The sequence below is a fragment of the Schistocerca serialis genome, chromosome 2, assembly GCF_023864345.2.
Source record: "Schistocerca serialis cubense isolate TAMUIC-IGC-003099 chromosome 2, iqSchSeri2.2, whole genome shotgun sequence".
In the NCBI taxonomy this organism is placed as follows: domain Eukaryota; kingdom Metazoa; phylum Arthropoda; class Insecta; order Orthoptera; family Acrididae; genus Schistocerca; species Schistocerca serialis.
In genome coordinates this window covers 857,819,195-857,838,284 of record NC_064639.1, presented here as the reverse complement: position 1 = coordinate 857,838,284, position 19,090 = coordinate 857,819,195, and the positions used below count along the sequence as shown (strand labels likewise).

Sequence of the window (19,090 nt, the reverse complement as noted above, 5' to 3'; positions counted from 1 at the left end):
TAAAGCTTTTACTTCTGTATTGAAAACCAACTTTTGTCCACATTACATAACCTCCAAACAGCAAGCATAGAAAGCATAACAGTGCATTTTTTGCTTCACAGCCACAAAGCCAACTTCTCTTTCGGTACCATTCATAATTAAACCTACGAATTTATGTCTTGTTGTTGCTTATGCCTGGCTGAGATGTTACAGTATCAGTTGTTGAACGATGTCTTTCCTCTACTGTAACTGTATCATCGAGAGTCAGTTGTGAAAACATAATCTGTCACAGAACTTGTTTCTTCATTGTTGGAAGATCATTGTTAAAGATTTCTGTAAATTAAAAGAACTGAAATAAAGATGAATCAAATAGAATAGCTAAAAGTGGGGTAATAATATAATTCTACATGTCATCACATTCAAGGTATGATAATGATTTGTAAGCACAACACACACGGAGTAGAAACCGAAATGGCCTTCTTCCCAGCACACCTGCCAAGGCTTGCACTACCGGAGTGACAGTGCTGACTCCCTAACAGCATCGTGTCAGCTTCATGTCTGTGCATGCTCACAACAGCCAAACACCTTGTTGCTGGAACCATGAAGCACATAGCTCAGTAAAAAGATTTTTGCATCTTTTTCATAAAATGGGAATTGGCTACTGACATTAAGCTTCAGGATTGTATGTTGTAGAAGCACAAAAACAGAATTAAAGAAAAAATGTTAAATTTTGTTGATAATGTGAAATGGAAACAGTGGGTTCTGCAGTTCTACCACCTATATGTGAGCCGCCACTGGTCATATCTAACCAAAAGGAAGTTGTACTTAGTGATTCAACCAATGTAGTATGGGGATAAATCTCATATGGGATTCCACAAGGCTCAATCTAAGCTCCACTGTTGTTACTCATACATGTAGATGATCTTTGTCTAATATGCAACAAGCAGAATTAGTTCTTTTTGCAGATAACACTAGCATTGTAGTTGATCCAAGCATACAAACAGCAACAGAAGAAATGACAAACAATTTTCTTAACAGTGTCATTGAGTGGTTTCCTTCAAATGGTCTCACTCTTAGCTTTAAAAAGATGCAACATAGTCAGTACTGCACATCTAGAGGTACAACTCCAATGATAAGCATAACAGATGGTGAGGAAATAATAAATAGGGTGGAAACTCAGAGTTTTTATGTGTTCATATTGATGAGAATTTAAACAGAAAAAGCACAGCTTGGAACTCCTAACACAGCTTAGTTCAGCCACATTTTCACTTAGAATAATTGCAAATCTTGGGAATCATAAGTCAGTAAGTGGGCATATGTTGCATATTTTCATTCAATAGGTAACTTATCTTTCAGAAAGAAAGTCTTCCATCCTCAGAAATTTGCTGCAAGAATAATATGTGGTGCTCACTCAGGGTCATCTTGTAGACATCTGTTTCAGGAGTTGGGCATTCTGATTACTGCTTACAGTACATTTATTCCCTCATTAAGTTGATCATAGACAATCACTGCAGTTCAAAAAGGAACAATGGTGCACATAATTACAATACCAAAAGGAAAAATGGCATTCATTACTCTCAATTAAGGTTATCTTTAGCACAAAAATGGGTGCACAATCCTGCAACTAAAATTTTTGATAACAAACCCAGTCTTACACACCAAAGTAAAATTGGAAAACAAACTGAAAAAGTTTCTACTTGAAAACTCTTCTATCCCAAAGAAGAATTTCTGTGTGAAAAGGTGGTGGTTAGGAGTTACTAACTCACATATGTGTACTTAATAATAGTAATAATAATGATAATAATAATAATAAAAGAAGCTTTATAAATGTCCAGCATGTATCCATGTGTACAAAGTAATTAGTGATGTGGCTTGTTCCACATCATTACGACTTATCATGCAAGTGATTCATGGAACATGAACCAAACCAACAAAAAGTGAATTGAACCTTTTGAAATGTGGTATTGAAGAATGCTGAAGATTAGGTGGGTAGATCATATGACTAATGAAGAGGCATTGACTCAAACCAGGGAATGAATAATTTTATGGCACAGCTTCAGTCAAAGAAGGTACTGGTTGATAGGCACATCCTAAGGCATAAAGGTATCAAAATTTGGTAATGTGGGAAATGTGAGGTTTAAAAAGTGTAAAGACAGACCAAGGCTTTGTTGCAGTAAAGAGATTCAAATCAGTGTATGTTGCAGCAAGGGCCTGCACAAGATAGATCAGTGTTAAGAATTGGAGCAAATCAGTCTTTGGCCTGAAAAAAGTGTAATATTGATTAAATAAATAAAAGAAAGAAGAAAGAGATAGTATTTTATGCTAGGAGTGTTATCAGAGCAAGTGGAATTTTCCCAGTTAGAGCAGTGTATTACGCTTGCATACACTCCCTATTGAGATATGACATCATATTCTGGGGAAATTCTCCTCATAGCATAAAAACATTCAGGAAACAAAAAAAGATTGTGAGGGTAATGAAAAATGCTAACAGCCGAAAATCATGCAAACCATTCTTTAAAGAACTGGGGATTCTACCCCTATCATGTATCTACAGGGTGTTACAAAAAGGTATGGCCAAACTTTCAGGAAACATTCCTCACACACGAAGAAAGAAAATATGTTATGCAGACATGTGTCCGGAAACACTTACTTTCCACGTTAGAGCTCATTTTATTACTTCTCTTCAAATCACATTAATCATGGAATGGAAACACACAGCAACAGAACGTACCAGCGTGACTTCAAACACTTTGCTACAGGAAATGTTCAAAATGTCCTCCGTTAGCGAGGATACATGCATCCACCCTTTGTCGCATGGAATCCCTGATGCGCTGATGCAGCCCTGGAGAATGGCATATTGTATCACAGCCGTCCACAATACAAGCACGAAGAGTCTCTACTATTGGTACCTGGGTTGCGTAGACAAGAGCTTTCAAATGTCCCCATAAATGAAAGTCAAGAGGGCTGAGGTCAGGAGAGTGTGGAGGTCATGGAATTGGTTCGCCTCTACCAATCCATCGGTCACCGAATCTGTTGTTGAGAAGCGTACGAACACTTAGACTGAGACGTGCAGGAGCTCCATCGTGCATGAACCATATGTTGTGTCGTACTTGTAAAGGCACATGTTCTAGCAGCACAGGTAGAGTATCCCGTATGAAATAATGATAACTTGCTCCATTGAGCATAGGTGGACGAAACTAAATTGAGCTCTAACGTGGAAATTAAGCATTTCCGGACACATGTCCACATAACATATTTTCTTTATTTGTGTGTCAGGAATGTTTCCTGAAAGTTTGGCCGTACCTTTTTGTAACACCCTGTATATACTAGAAGTTGTCATGTACCTAAAAAAAAGCATGCTAAAAAATGGAAATGTATTTACTCAAAATAAATCTGTACATGAACACCATACAAGGGCAAATAGTGACATACACAGACATCGTTGTTATACCACACTGTGCAAGAAAGGTGTATATCACTCAGGTTCACATTTGTTTAATAAGCTGCCAAGTAACTTAAAGGCCATAAACAAAATCCATAGCTTTAAAAAATCTGTAACTTCATATCTCTTGGAAAACTGTTTTTACTCAGTAACACAGTATCTTGAAAATTAAGTTAATTTCGGTCGTAACAATATAAAAATGTAATGTAACAATATAGCAATATAACAACGTAACAATTTATAAATGTAATGTAGACAATCAATGTAACAGTATATTAATGTAACGCCATTTTGTCCAACATCTAAGGTATGGTATATGTTCCTCAAAGTTTCAGGACGTAAATAAATGAATAAAAAAAATAAAAAATGTAGCTATGTTTCAGAACACCTTTTTGATTTGTTTCATACTGGATATTGTAGAAATCTTTTGGTATGTAGTCTTACAGCACTTGCCACTGATTTCTGTGTGTCTCAAAAACATTTACTGAAATTTAAAGATTTGGAACACATGAACATGGATGTAAGAGGTTAACACATCAGTCAGTTGTCAAATTGTGACAGAATATAATCATACAGCCAACATTAGTAATAGCCAATTTATTGATTGAACAACATTCTTTCCATTTTCTTGCACATGTAGGAAGTGGAATAGTGACAATCAACAACAAGAGGGACACTTCTATCAAAGTGAATCCTGTATTTGCATCATTTGTGGATTGTTTCCTCTTTCAGACCTCTCTGATTTTGTAATCAGAACTATTCGGCTATGTCTTCAGAAGCTCTGCAGTACTAATGTTGAAATATCCATTTGTAATTTTGTGTTAAAGTAGTATGCCATTACATAAACATAACAGTTAGAATCATGCTTAATAGAGAATTTTGAGATTTTTTTCTGATTGTAAATTTGTTTGCTTGGATTAAGATTCCTCTTTGTTGGTTGTAACTTCTGTTTTACTGTATGAATTTCTCAAGTCATTGTGAGCCATTATGATTAAAGTCATTGACACAGATAGACTATCTTAAAGTGGGATGTCTTTAATTTTTTAGGGAATAGCAGCACTCATAGATGATTTCAACAAAAGAAAACAACCAATATATTTTCTAAATCCACACCCTGATGTTGTATCAGTTTTTAAGGGAGCAAGTCTGGAAGAATTTGTTCACATTTGCAGTGCAGAAGAGCTTGAACAGAACTTGAAAGGTAAGAATGCATGTATTTCAGCATTTCCAATCGTAACTGTTAGTAACGTAATTTCATGGACACTGTTTTATGCTTGTGGCTTTTTATTCATCTGAGTAATTCAATATTAAAATGAATTTTATATTACATGTTTTATTTTTGGTACATACAAGGTATCCGTAGTTCAAGTTCTAGTTTCAAAATGTTGTAGAAAGAGAGCCGCTGCTCAGCATAATATCAAATTTGAACAGCATATTATTGATGCAGGGGGAAAAAAATATAACCATAGTTTGACCAATAGATGGCACTGTGTCAGACGGCTGTTCCTCAGTTTGTGTCAGACACACCCAGGGTGTGAAGGGTCACTGCTACTGGTAAAACTCTTTCTCAATAATGGTGACTGTTCAAAAGTAGCCCTGCAGGCATTCCAGATGCTCAAAGGTGTGAAAAAAGGTCTGCTAGGGGTCTAGAGAAAAGATTACAAAATTCGAAAAGTGCAGTGTGGCAGAGGTAGGAAAGCAGTTGATCCGACGTCTGGTGAAGATGTGGCCATAGAACTGCAGGAGGTGTAGTGGTGGTATGCAAACATGCAGTGCACGCGAACTGCCATACTGTTCTACATGCCTATCAGCATGACGCATAACATCCTACCAAGCATCATGCAGTGCTATACATACAAAATCATCCTTGTTCATGGGTTGGTTCCAGTTGTCCTGCCAACAAGACAAACTATCGCACTGAACTTTTGTGCTCGCATGGAAATGGACAATGAATCGCCATGGGAAATTCTGTGAACAGACGAGGTCTGTCTCCATCTCCAAGGACATGTCAGAATGCAGAATATTGGCAAAGGAAAATCCACACACGTGTCAACCCATACCACTTCGTTCTGCAAGAGTAACTGTGTGGTATAGGTTGACAATATCGTTTACCATCGGGCTGTATTTTTTCAAGGATATGAATCCAGGGGGTCCTGTTGTCTGTATCATCACTGGTAAATGCTATGAGAGTCTTTTGCACACGATCTATCCAATGCTTCAACAGTATGGATGTGTGGTTAGGATCATTTTTATGCAAGCTAGTGCTCCAGCATACATTGTACAGTCAGTGAAGTGGCTGCTGCAGAGGCATTTAAGAAATGCTAGAATAATCAGTTGTCATTCGCTGCAGCCTGGCTGAATATGTGTAACTTGTGGTTGTGGGGTTATCTGAGAGATGTTGTGTTCAGTGTTAAAATTGTGAATGTAGCATGCATAACACAATGCCTGAGACACTGCAGTCTGCTGTGGAACATGCTGTTTGTTGATTTCAATTTATGGTAGAAAATATGGACAGCATATTGAACATGTCTTGTGCCACTCTCACGACAATTAGAAACTGACGTTGTTTTGCTTTTCATGCGGTTTTTGGCCTCATGACAATAAAAAACCAATTTTTGCCATCTGATGTGGCATTCCTTTGCCATAGTGGATGGGCTTATCTAACCAACAGCGCCATAACTGTTGACTGCCAAACTTGTGCAGTCATGCAAACTGAACAGTACAAATGGTGTGATGTTCAACCCAAATCTAGTCATTGTATTGTGATTCATTTGTAATTTGCATGTGTCAAAATGCTTACAGCACCGTCTATTGGTAAATATTTTTTCCCCCATTATGTTTCCCCCTGCGTTAATAATTTGTTGTTCAAATTCATTGTCGTTCTGAGCAATGGTTCACTTTCTACAGTGTATTGAAACTGCAATTTTAATTATGGACAACCTGTACATGTAGAATCATTTTAGACAGTTACGAGAAATTGAGAGCTGTCCCCATAAAAATAAAAAAAAATATTAAAATGTTGTATGTGATGTTTGTGCTTTTCTTCTTAACATAATAAATGTGATGTTCGAACGCACAGAAAATTTGATAATTTTTCATAATGAACTAAATGTCAGAACTAACAAATAAAATCACTCATCCAGACAACAAACATCCTAGAGCAGATGTTTATGGACCATTGTATCTGCATATGATCTTTACCAAACTCAAAGCTTCATTCTGCTGCTATATTTTTCCTAATCTTCCAAACTCTATAGATCCCCATACTATTTCAAGTGGCATTCCTTGAGAAACAATATGATGGGACATGATTTATCATAGCTTAGAAATTGTTTCTAGGATGAAAGTTCTAGTCCTCTGTGGAGAATTGTTGTAGCGAAACTCCCTGGCAAGGGCCTCAAGTAAAACATTTGTTGAATCCTATCGCTACCAATGTTTAAATTCTTATTGAGAATACCATTTCAATGCAGACACTATTGGGTGGGCTTTACTGTGATCATTTTTGATTTCAAATGAAAGAACAGATTTGCTGTTTCGAGCCACAATTTATTTTTTCCATTTCTGAAATATCTCGTGGAAATAAATAACAGATAACATTAAACTTCAGACAATGGAAACTTCAGGTAGGAATATCAACAATGTAGGAAACACACACACACACACACACACACACACACACACACACAAGCACATGCGACCACCAACTCCAGCACAGCCTGAGATGCTGAAATTGGTGTGTGTGTGTGTGTGTGTGTGTGTGTGTGTGTGTGTGTGTGTGTGTGTGTGTGTGTGTGGTGTCTTCTTTACGGTAAGTAGCAATCTGTCTTTTCCTACATTGTAGATAACAGTGAACTTGTTGGAAGTTCCTGGTAGATTAAAACTGTGTGCCATACCGAGACTCGAACTCGGGATCTTTGCCTTTATTGTGCAAGTACTCTACCGACTGAGCTATCCAAGCACGACTTGCGACCCGTCGTCACAGCTTCTATTCTGCTGTGCCTTGTCTCCTACCTTCCAAACATCACAGAATCTCTTCTGTGAACCTTGCAGAACTAGCACTCCTGGAAGAAGAGATACTGCAGAGACATGGCTAAGCCACAACATGGGGCAGAGTGAAAAATCTGATTCTGGAGTATACTTGTTGTTTATATGACAAGTACACAGTTTTAATCTGACCAGAAGTTTTACTGTATTACTTTATGTAATCTGCTGTAGAGTTTGATTCATTCCAGAACCAAAGTGCAACAGAGTTTTAGTTTTATGGTCCCACATGTAGTAAGTAAATAGCCTCTAGTTTGTGGATTATAATAACTACCTAGAGTTTATTAATATCATTCATTTTGAAACTGTTGTTTCGTTAATTTAAATCTACTGTTTTTAGAATGCCTTATCTTCAACATACTCTGTCAATAATCAAATGATGAACTTGCAGTAGACAAATTTGCTTAATTTGGTACTCCATTTTTTAATAATTTGGCTACTACCCTTCATAAGTGTTTAGCCTATTTGAGATTTATAAGATGATTGAGTAGCTGATGAGAGTTCTCACATGGTTGTAATAACAAAATGTAGAATATAAAGTAATGTTATACCCCAAAATTCCTAAAAATATACCAACTGTGTAATGTATTAGAGCATTCCATGAGGAAATGTCTTTTGTATACCTTTCCTGAACAATGGACTTGTGATACCTTACTTCCAATCATTAAGTGCTTCATTATCATGATATTACTGAATTATCTGAGTGCAACAAGAAATTAATTTTGTAGACATTGATTTTATGAAACCCAGCTTTTTTAAAACAAAGAGGGACAGGATGTCAAACCGGGCGACTGTAAGCAGGAGAGGCACCACAGGACATTTTAATTTCCACTGTCCTGAGTAAGGTTTGATGGGATCTATTACAAAATATACACATTTCAATTCCACAGAGCGAAGCACAGTGACATGCGATAGAAGAATGCTGTGTGAGTAGGCGAGGCACTGCACTTTGGCACATTTACGACCAAATAACATGTGTTACATTTCCTCAAACACATGTTTTATCCATCAAACTCTTCAGAAAGATGTGTGCTACAAAATGATCATATTTTTGAAATTTTTAAATTTTTAATTTTTGACGTCCTATCTCAAACGCTCTAGTGAGTGGCGAGGTATTGCCCCGGTTCGGAAATATCATAGATCCAGGGCTGATGCGCAGAGCAGTCTGAGTTACAGTGGGGAATTGGGCAGTCTCCACGTGACCCGTGTTTACATTTAGTGATTTTGCTGTTTCCTCTTCGTTTACTGCTCTCACGTCAAATGAAAACAAAACAGATTTCTGTGGCCGGGTACTATCAAGTGAATTAAAATACATTCACATGACTTTGGAAGGCTAAAATGTGTTACTAGTTGCAGATTTTATTTTATTTCCACCTTTGTGACAGTCAATCATTAATTGCCTTGCATAACATTTTTGTCGGTTTGCTAAAGAAATTTTCTTTTATTAATTTTTTCCGCTGAGGCAGACAATATATTTGAAATGAAGTGTTTAATTCCACACACTGTTCACTGCATTTCAAGTGCACATTTTCAACTTCTAGCACTTATGGCATTATGCCATAATAAAGAACCAAACATGAGATAAGAGTACTGGTATTCCAAGAAAATTTACATCCCGAAAACCACATTGAAAACTTGATATCAGGTCATGGCCTACTTCACTAGGAATCTGGACATACGAATGTGCACTCAAAATGTGCACATTTTAGTATGGGTTGTGAAATTCCGATGCTATTGGAGTATCCTCTGATGTCTTGTTTCTTTTATGACATAATGTAAGATCTTTTAATGTTTTACACGTACGAACACACGGGCTCCCTACGACATCATAGCTGCACAATCGCGGTGATGCCTGTCATCTGGCACTCTCTGGCAACTGCAGAAACGAACCTATTTCTAACAGGTTGCGGGAAAATATTCTGAATGGTGGTTTTGAAAAGCGTTACCATCAAAGTACCATTCTGGCAGTTACACCAGAACTATGTACGATGAATTTCTTAAGTCGCAGAATGTTTCACTCTCATTTAAAAATCAACTCTGTGATTGTGAGCCATTTAGATGAATTTTGAGCCCAGAAGATCAGAAATTTATGTCGTTATTAAGAATTTTACTGGCACATTTGTGTGATATATCTTAAATTGTCATACGCGCGTAAAAGACCAACATTGTATGTGAAAGCTTAGCTTCTCTTGAAGCGTATTAATCTTATAGACCAATATTACATGTGAAAGCTTAGCGTTTCGTGTAGCAACACTATGTATATTAATTTAAGCCATTAACTTTTTCTGTTTGTGTGTTTGCGCTACTTAAAAGTTATGTTGCCATTGGTTGACTACATCACGTGTGCTAAGCTCTGAATAACCACTGTCATCGGCTGGTGAGATCGTGGGACATTATCTATGACTGGCTTAAAAAAGCGCATCACAATCTCAATTTCAATGCTTTGGAAAGTAACATGGAGTGTTTGGTGGAATTCAAATTTATTCTTTTGTAATATGAAAATATGCCGCATACATATTGCTGCACATCAGATATTTCCAGAACGCGTTTTTTCCCTGTGTTTAGGTTTTGATAGTGCTGGGAACTTCTACGCTTGTGTATAAAACCATAATCATTCAAAGGACTGATAAGTTATACAGTTCTGAGTGAAAATATACTGTCAGTTAACAAGGAAAAAGTATATTTTCACCTGGGAGAAAGTATATTTTTAACTAGGAAATCCAGGAATTTTTTCCTTGTCCGTGTATACACCCTGGAATAATAAGTCATTAATGATACTTTTTTTAATTAAGCTCATCACATGTAAATAGGAATAAGAGGAAAGAAGCAATTAGAAAAGTGCAAATCAGATATGCAAAAATGAGAAGGAATAGTTTTTTCTTTTAAATGACATGTGCAAGTGACAATGACTTCACTTACCTGCAATTGAGGATGTTGTTGTTGTTGTTGCGGTCTTCAGTCCTGAGACAGGTTTGATGCAGCTCTCCATGCTACTCTATCCTGTGCAAGCTTCTCCATCTCCCAGTACCTACTGCAGCCTACATCCTTCTGAATCTGCTTAGTGTATTCATCTCTTGGTCTCCCTCTACGATTTTTACCCTCCATGCTGCCTTCCAATGCTAAATTTGTGATCCCTTGATGCCTCAGGACATGTCCTACCAAGCAATCCCTTCTTCTGGTCAAGTTGTGCCACAAACTTCTCTTCTCCCCAATCCTATTCAATACCTCCTCATTAGTTACGTGATCTACCCACCTAATCTTCAACATTCTTCTGTAGCACCACATTTCGAAAGCTTCTATTCTTTTCTTGTCCAAACTATTTATTGTCCATGTTTCACTTCCATACCATCATCAGTTATTTTGCTCCCCAAATAGCAAAACTCCTTTACTACCTTAATTGTCTCATTTCCGAATCTAATTCCCTCAGCATCACCCAACTTAATTCGACTACATTCCATTATCCTTGTTTTACTTTTGTTGATGTTCATCTTATATCCTCCTTTCAAGACACTGTCCATTCCGTTCAACTGCTCTTCGAAGTCCTTTGCCATCTCTGACAGAATTACAATGTCATCGGCGAACCTCAAAGTTTTTATTTCTTCTCCATGGATTTTAATACCTACGCTAAACTTTTCTTTTGTTTCCTTTACCGCTTGCTCAATATACAGATTGAATAACATCGGGGAGAGGCTACAACCCTGTCTTACTCCCTTCCCAACAACTGCTTCCCTTTCATGTCCCTCGACTCTTATAACTGCCTTCTGGTTTCTGTACAAATTGTAAATAGCCTTTCACACCCTGTATTTTACCCCTGCCACCTTCAGAATTTGAAAGAGAGTATTCCAGTCAACATTGTCAAAAGCTTTCTCTAAGTCTACAAATGCTAGAAACGTAGGTTTGCCTTTCCTTAATCTTTCTTCTAATATAAGTCATAAGGTCAGTATTGCCTCATGTGTTCCAACATTTCTACGGAATCCAAACTGATCTTCCCCAAGATTGGCTTCTACTAGTTTTTCCATTCGTCTGTAAAGAATTCGTGTTAGTATTTTGCAGCTGTGGCTTATTAAACTGACTGTTCAGTAATTTTCACATCTGTCAACACCTGCTTTCTTTGGGATTGGAATTATTATATTCTTCTTGAAGTCTGAGGGCATTTCGCCTGTCTCGTACATCTTGCTCACCAGATGGTAGAGTTTTGTCAGGACTGGCTCTCCCAAGGCCGTCAGTAGTTCCAATGGAATGTTGTTTACTCCGGGAGCCTTGTTTCGACTCCGGTCTTTCAGTGCTTTGTCAAACTCTTCACGCAGTATCGTATCTCCCATTTCATCTTCATCTACATCTTCTTCCATTTCCATAATATTGTCCTCAAGTACATCGCCCTTGTATAGACCCTCTATATACTCCTTCCACCTTTCTGCTTTCCCTTCTTTGCTTAGAACTGGGTTTCCATCTGAGCTCTTGATGTTCATACAAGTGGTTCTCTTATCTCCAAAGGTCTCTTTAATTTTCCTGTAGGCAGTATCTATCTTACCCCTAGTGAGATAAGCCTCTACATCCTTACATTTGTCCTCTGCCATCCCTGCTTAGCCATTTTGCACTTCCTGTCGATCTCATTTTTGAGACGTTTGTATTCCTTTTCGCCTGCTTCATTTACTGCATTTTTATATTTTCTCCTTTCATCAGTTAAATTCAATATTTCTTCTGTTACCCAAGGATTTCTACTAGCCCTCGTCTTTTTACCTACTTGATCCTCTGCTGCCTTTGCTACTTCATCCCTCAAAGCTACCCATTCTTCTTCTACTGTATTTCTTTCCCCCATTCCTGTCAATTGTTCCCTTATGCTCTCCCTGAAACTCTGTACAACCTCTGGTTCTTTCAGTTTATCCAGGTCCCATCTCCTTAAGTTCCCACGTTTTTGCAATTTCTTCAGTTTTAATCTACAGGTCATAACCAATAGATTGTGGTCAGAGTCCACATCTGCCCCTGGAAATGTCTTACAATTTAAAACCTGGTTCCTAAATCTCTGTCTTACCATTATATAATCTATCTGAAATCCGTCAGTATCTCCAGGCATCTTCAATGTATACAACCTTCTTTTATGATTCTTGAACCAAGTGTTAGCTATGATTAAGTTGTGCTCTGTGCAAAATTCTACCAGGCGGCTTCCTCTTTCATTTCTTACCCCCAATCCATATTCACCTACTACGTTTCCTTCTCTCCCTTTTCCTACTGCCGAATTCCAGTCACCCATGACTATTAAATTTTTGTCTCCCTTCACTATCTGGATAATTTCTTTTATTTCATCATACATTTCTTCAATTTCTTCGTCATCCGCAGAGCTAGTTGGCATATAAACTTGTACTACTGTAGTAGCCGTGGGCTTCATGTCTATCTTGGCCACAATAATGCGTGCACTATGCTGTTTGTAGCAGCTTACCCGGACTCCTATTTTTTTTTATTCATTATTAAACCTACTCCTGCATTGCCACTATTTGATTTTGTATTTATAACCCTGTATTCGCCTGACCAAAAGTCTTGTTCCTCCTGCCACCGAACTTCATTAATTCCCACTATCTCTAACTTTAACCTATCCATTTCCCGTTTTAAATTTTCTAACCTACCTGCCCGATTAAGTGATCTGACATTCCATGCTCCGATCCGTAGAACACCAGTTTTCTTTCTCGTGATAACGACATCCTCTTGAGTAGTCCCCGCCCGGAGATCCGAATGGGGGACTATTTTACCTCCGGAATATTTTACCCAAGAGGACGCCATCATCATTTAATCATACAGTAAAGCTACATGCCCTCGGGAAAAATTACGACCGTAGTTTCCCCTTGCTTTCAGCCGTTCGCAGTACCAGCACAGCAAGGCCGTTTTGGTTAGTGTTACAAGGCCAGATCAGTCAATCATCCAGACTGTTGCTCTTGCAACTACTGAAAAGGCTGCTGCCCCTCTTCAGGAACTACACGTTTGTCCGGCCTCTCAACAGATACCCCTCCGTTGTGGTTGCACCTACGGTACGGCTATCTGTATCACTGAGGCACGCAAGCCTCCCCACCAACAGCAAGGTCCATGGTTCATGGGGGAAGGCAGTTGAGGATAGTTTGCATAATATTGAAATGATATCTGTCCACCCTGTCCCAAAAAATTATGGTATACTGCAATGTATCAGAACATCAATGTTTTTCAGTCACACATACAATTGTTTTATTATGTTGGTGTAGAATGATATCACCCCTATCACATTCTTCTCCATGTAAAGCAATCACTACTTTATTGGTGGTAGGTGTGTTGCAGCATCTGGCATGCTGTATAGTTGATATTTTATTGGCTCTTATGTGGACTGCATAATTATCTGCTGGCATGTGTTTAGTTGCTGTTTTTAACAATTTTATCAGGGTGCTATTTTTGTGCAAAAAGTTTGTGAAGTATATAATATATGACGTCACTGAACAACTTGCACGTCACTGTCACCCATGAAGAACATATGTAGAAATTTATGTTCGGCGCCAGGAACTGGAACAAGTGATCCTACATGATGATATATTTGCCATTGAATTTTGAATGTTGTTGTATATTGAATAATTTGTCGGCTTGAAAGGAAACTATATTTGTGAATGTGTTGTAGAATGTGCACAAAATCAGTGGAATCACCTGAAAGCAATGATAACAGAGGTTCAGGTGGTATGCAGAAAGTCAGAAGTTTAACTTTGCCATTTGCGGAGCACAGTCCTGGTGTATGTGACTGAGCAACCCGTAAACGATCTGGTTTGTTACTTGCTTGCCAGTCCTAGTTTCCTCGAGAAGTACATAATTGCTTTCTCTTTTTTTCCTGCCTTGTAGCCCTACCAATTGATGCATGTTTAGGAGGCATGATCATTTTCACAGCGAGAGTAGCAGCAACTGTGCAAAGTTTCAGCTTGGTCTGAACTAAAGTATTTTGCTTACATGTGTAGGCTACTCATATTTGTTAAACTGTTACACTGGACTACCATCATGTGAGAGCTTGCAAGAATCTCACCATATGGGAAACAAAAGATGAGACTTGCATTATTGTCTTTCTCACTGTCAGTTTTAATGGAAGACCAGTACACTGTTGCTGTAAAAGCTACACAGCTACAAACTGTCTCCAGACAATACTGATCATTTTGCAAAAAGATGAGCATACATCGGGCCATTACTTTTTGAGATCATACGTTCTGGACAGACAGACAGACGTTCATTTTCTTCTGTATCAGGATGTTCAAAAAGGTGCAGTGTGGGCTTATTCTGTATAATCCATTGTGAGTATTTAAACTTAGGTTTTCATTTTTAATACCACTGCAGGGCATTGTATGTTTCTGTTTTGCTTAGAACTCTACACTTCAAGGTGCCCTTCATATTCAGAAATATACATCTCTGTTTGGTTTGCTATGGGTACTGCAAAATCAAATAAATCATTTAGAACATATTTTTTCTATACAAGACATAATGTTCAGAAGATATGTGTAATCATGCTGCATGCTGTAGAACAGCGAACACTACTGTGTTGTAATGTAATTAACACTTCGATTAAATTCTTGCAAATCCCCTAATCCAATGAAAATTAAATACAGAAAATACCCTCTTAATAGGAGAATAAAATTAACATGTTACATATGCCAACTATAGAACTGGAATTTACCTTGGATATGGTTTCCCATTTACTTCCATTAAATTGCTAAACAGTAGTTGATAAAATGTTTAATCCTTCTTATTGATTTTCTTTTCTAGTAAACAATGAAGAATTCACAGGAGAAGAAGTGAAAATGAATGTATTTGATCTTAAAGAGGTGTCCATAACGCAGGATGGGAATACTTACTTGCCAGTACCCCGAACAGATGCTGTAGATGGCCGAAGACGCTTCAGCAACAGTGTACCACTGCTGACAGAACAAAACAGACAGTTTTATACAACATGAGACTGGAATGCCTAGTAAAACTACTTCACTAAAGCTGTCTCTCAAACATGGCGTAGACGCAGTCTGTAATTGCAGTGACTAATACTTTGCTTTGGAAAGGTGGTTTATCTCCTTATTTTCATCTGAAACATTGTTCAATACTATAATGTTAACACCATGGCATAATTTTGAGAGAAAAATGTCCCATTTCACTTAAAGGGAATCAGTGCTGATCTTCGACATTACTTTTACTTGAAAGCAACTTTATCTTTCAGCTTCTACAAAACTCATAAAACTTGTGTGGAACTCACTCACTGAAGTGAAAACATTTGAAAATGTTTCTTTTGTTTCATTTATATTTCTTACAGTTAGAATGTTACATTTGGAAGAACATATGAAGTGGATATCATTCTCAGAACTCATATCAGTGTTGCTCAGAAAATCTCATAAATGTTCAGCTGACTCCTCTCATGAACTGAGGTGAACTCTTTTAAGTTAACTGAAAACATTCTGTCACATCATTGCACAGTCAATACAGATGTGGCTCTTTTCAGCACTGCTGACATGGTGATGACCATTTGTGGCAATATATATATCTGCATTCAATGCAGTTAATGCTATAGAAACCACAGGCCATCTTATTACAGAAATAACATTTACCACCACATTTATCCACCTGCTGACTACAGAATTGGCAAGTGCTTAAAAATTTTTGTGGACATTCTGCTCATTTTATTTCAATAGTCTATCCTGTGGCTTCTTCAACTCATTCCTGAATTGGTCTTTATTCCAAAACACTATTTTATATTGATATTTTAATTCCTCCTTCCTGATTTCACTTGCTTCACTGGGCCCATCTGTTTTTTCTGCTGCTTGTGTCTTCATCTTCTTTTTTTGCAACTTCGGGATCTTTGGAAATAACCATCCATTGTTCTTCCATAATCAGAACTCAGTCCTTACTCATAACAAAATATTCAATGTCATGCCATTTTTCTTCATCACTAAATCCCCTTTCAGCATACATTTTTTTAATTTCTGACTTAACACTGCCCAATCTTGGTATCTCAAACTTGACAAAGGCCCTACTTGATTTAGCATATGCCACTGTAAAATCACTTCATTCTCCAACAAAAGGTCTGTCCTTAACAGTTTCTGCTGCAGCAGGAGTTACACCATCACTACTGCCACTGCTGCCAGTATAGCAACAACTTTTGCTGATTTCTTTTGTATTCATTCCACATAGAGGTGCTGAATCTGTATGGCACATTCAAATTGTGGTAAACCACCAGCAGCATGATTGTACCTCTGGTTCTGCCGATATTTTGTTGCAGCCATTTATGAGCTTGTATGAAAATAATGTACCATTGTCTGCCCCATGTACTGTGGCAAGTACTAAATTATGAAGTACTGCAAGCAGTTGAAAGTATAAGAGGGTGCCAGTAGAGTGCTTGTTGGAATTTTGAAGCATAGGTGAATCTTACAAAAGGGTCCAATATTCAGCTACATTTTCTGTAGCTACCTGAAGTGAGATATAAGTATGCTTAAAATAAAAGTAAGTGTGTGTGTTTTTTGCGACTATTATGGTGTAGATTTTATTGTTGCAGTACTTGCTTCAGGCTGCATTATCCATTATTGTGTAGCTTTCTGTTATTGATGTGTGTTCACTCCTTTTACTCTTAATAGCAGTTACAAAGCTCTCTAGACTTTGTCCCATTCAGAAAAAGTTGGACTGATGAGTGAATATTGATGTCAACTAATAATGGTTGAACGAAAACATGAGGGGTTTTTTTAATTTGTCTTATTTGTGATTGTATTCAAAGGAATGAAATGAGTAGATTTGTTTGGATATATGAAGCTTTTGTGGCTCTGTCTTAAAAATTCTTGAAATTATTTATTTTTTCTTAACGCTAAGCTTCAAATGAAAATGTGTCTAAACAGACATACTTGTTTTGTTGCTTTGTATTAATGTAAATCTAAGATTATTTAGTTTAATAATGAAATCTATGAATTTCATACTCTGAAAGACTTACCAAAGTTGGTATAAGGTTTGTAACCTGCTAGATTATAGTAGTATGAATAGTAGTATGAAATGTGAATGTGAATATGTGTGCGTGTGTGTGTGTGTGTGTGTGTGTGTGTGTGTGTGTGTGTAGGAGGAGTATCAGTATCATTGTTGTTTCTGTTAGTTAGTTTATTGTATGTTTCTTGTTATTCATGTATGAGAAGCTTAGAAGCTTTATGTATGCATTGATTGTTGTATGGAAATTGAAAGTTTGGTTATGTTTTATAATGTGCTCTATATAATTTTCAGTACAATAATATGAGAAGTACCAAAAATGGGAGAGGGGGAGAGAGAGAGAGAGAGAGAGAGAGAGAGAGAGAGAGAGAGAGAGAGAGAGAATTTCATTTACAAATATTTGTTGTTTCATATTTTTGTTACTTTCACTGCCTTACATTTTATCATCTGTTTTTTATACACAAGTTTGATTGTTAATTTTTGTGAGATGTCTTGCTGTGCAAATTGTAAACAATTTTCAAGTGTGCAATAAAATACTTTTTCACTGACAAAAAATTATATCATTATAGTATTGCCATGAAACCACTTGTATTTCCTATAGTCTTCAATGAAATTTATTATTTAAATACTGTTCACCCACTTTCCACAGTCTTTGTTTATTTTAATACACTGAAATCTTTTATTTATACTGCATCAGTGGAAACTCCATAATGTCATCATCAACTGTTCCGAAAGATTAACAACATTCTTGTGACAGAGGGGGTGAAGCCTGTTTAGAGTCATGTAGGAATGGATATATGATGTTGTTGTTCACAATTAACTGAACCGAATCATTCAGTACCACATTGAGATACTCTGTTAATCCTGGGCAAACAGTTGGAGCTATTAATATGTTAATGAATTTGATACTATAAACATTTTTGTCAGTCATAAATACAGATTTAGTCACACACACACACAATGTGTGCGTGCAAATGCAACTTGCACATGACTGCAGTCTCAGGCAACTGAATGGAAGTGATGACTGGGTGGGGGTAAAGAGCAGGCTCATCCGCGTGCGCGTGTGTGCGTGCGCGTGCGTGCGTGTGGGTGCGCGTGTGTGCGTGCGTGTGCGTGCGTGCGTGCGTGCGCGTATGTGTGTGTGTCATCCATTTTTGATGAAGGCCTTACTGGCTGAAAGCTTTATTTGTGACAGTCTTTTTGTTGTGCCTATCTGCGACTCAGAATCTCCACTATATGGTGAGTAGCAACTTCCCTTTCCCTAATATTGTTACATTCCATCCTGGATTTTGTATTGTTTGATTAAAATAAAAATAAGTGAGACATAAGATATGTACTTAAGATAATTCTCATTTATCGTTCTGTCTCAGTTGCACTTCTTTTTATTAGATCACTCTGGATCATCTTCAGATCTAAGCAGTTGCATCAGCACCCATCTTTTCTACTCTCAGCCACATATCAGAGTAGTCAAGATGGGTTGCTGACACAACTACAGTGAAACCTGGCTGTAATAACATTCGAAGGAATTTGAAAATTATGTTGTTATAAATGAGTATCAATGTAAACAAGATTTGTATTTTCAGTCTGTTGTGGTGGGAACAAATTTAATGTAGTGATGTTTCATTTTAGATACAGTATTCACTTTTACACTTACGTGAATACAGTACATACAGCAGTACATTGAGTACT

At 37.4% G+C, this 19,090-nt stretch overlaps 1 protein-coding gene across 3 annotated transcripts in view; it reads left to right on the top strand.

The window, feature by feature from the left end:
• Positions 1 to 17,970, top strand: part of LOC126458158 (sodium-independent sulfate anion transporter-like) — a 142,293-nt gene extending 124,323 nt beyond the window's left edge. For all 3 annotated transcript variants that reach the window (XM_050095022.1, XM_050095021.1, XM_050095023.1), the window contains exons 11-12: positions 4,469 to 4,622; positions 15,218 to 17,970. In XM_050095022.1, the coding sequence (XP_049950979.1) occupies positions 4,469 to 4,622; positions 15,218 to 15,405 (342 nt within the window). In that variant the 3' untranslated portion in view covers positions 15,406 to 17,970. The remainder of the gene's footprint in view (positions 1 to 4,468; positions 4,623 to 15,217) is intronic.
• Positions 17,971 to 19,090: the final 1,120 nt, after the last annotated feature.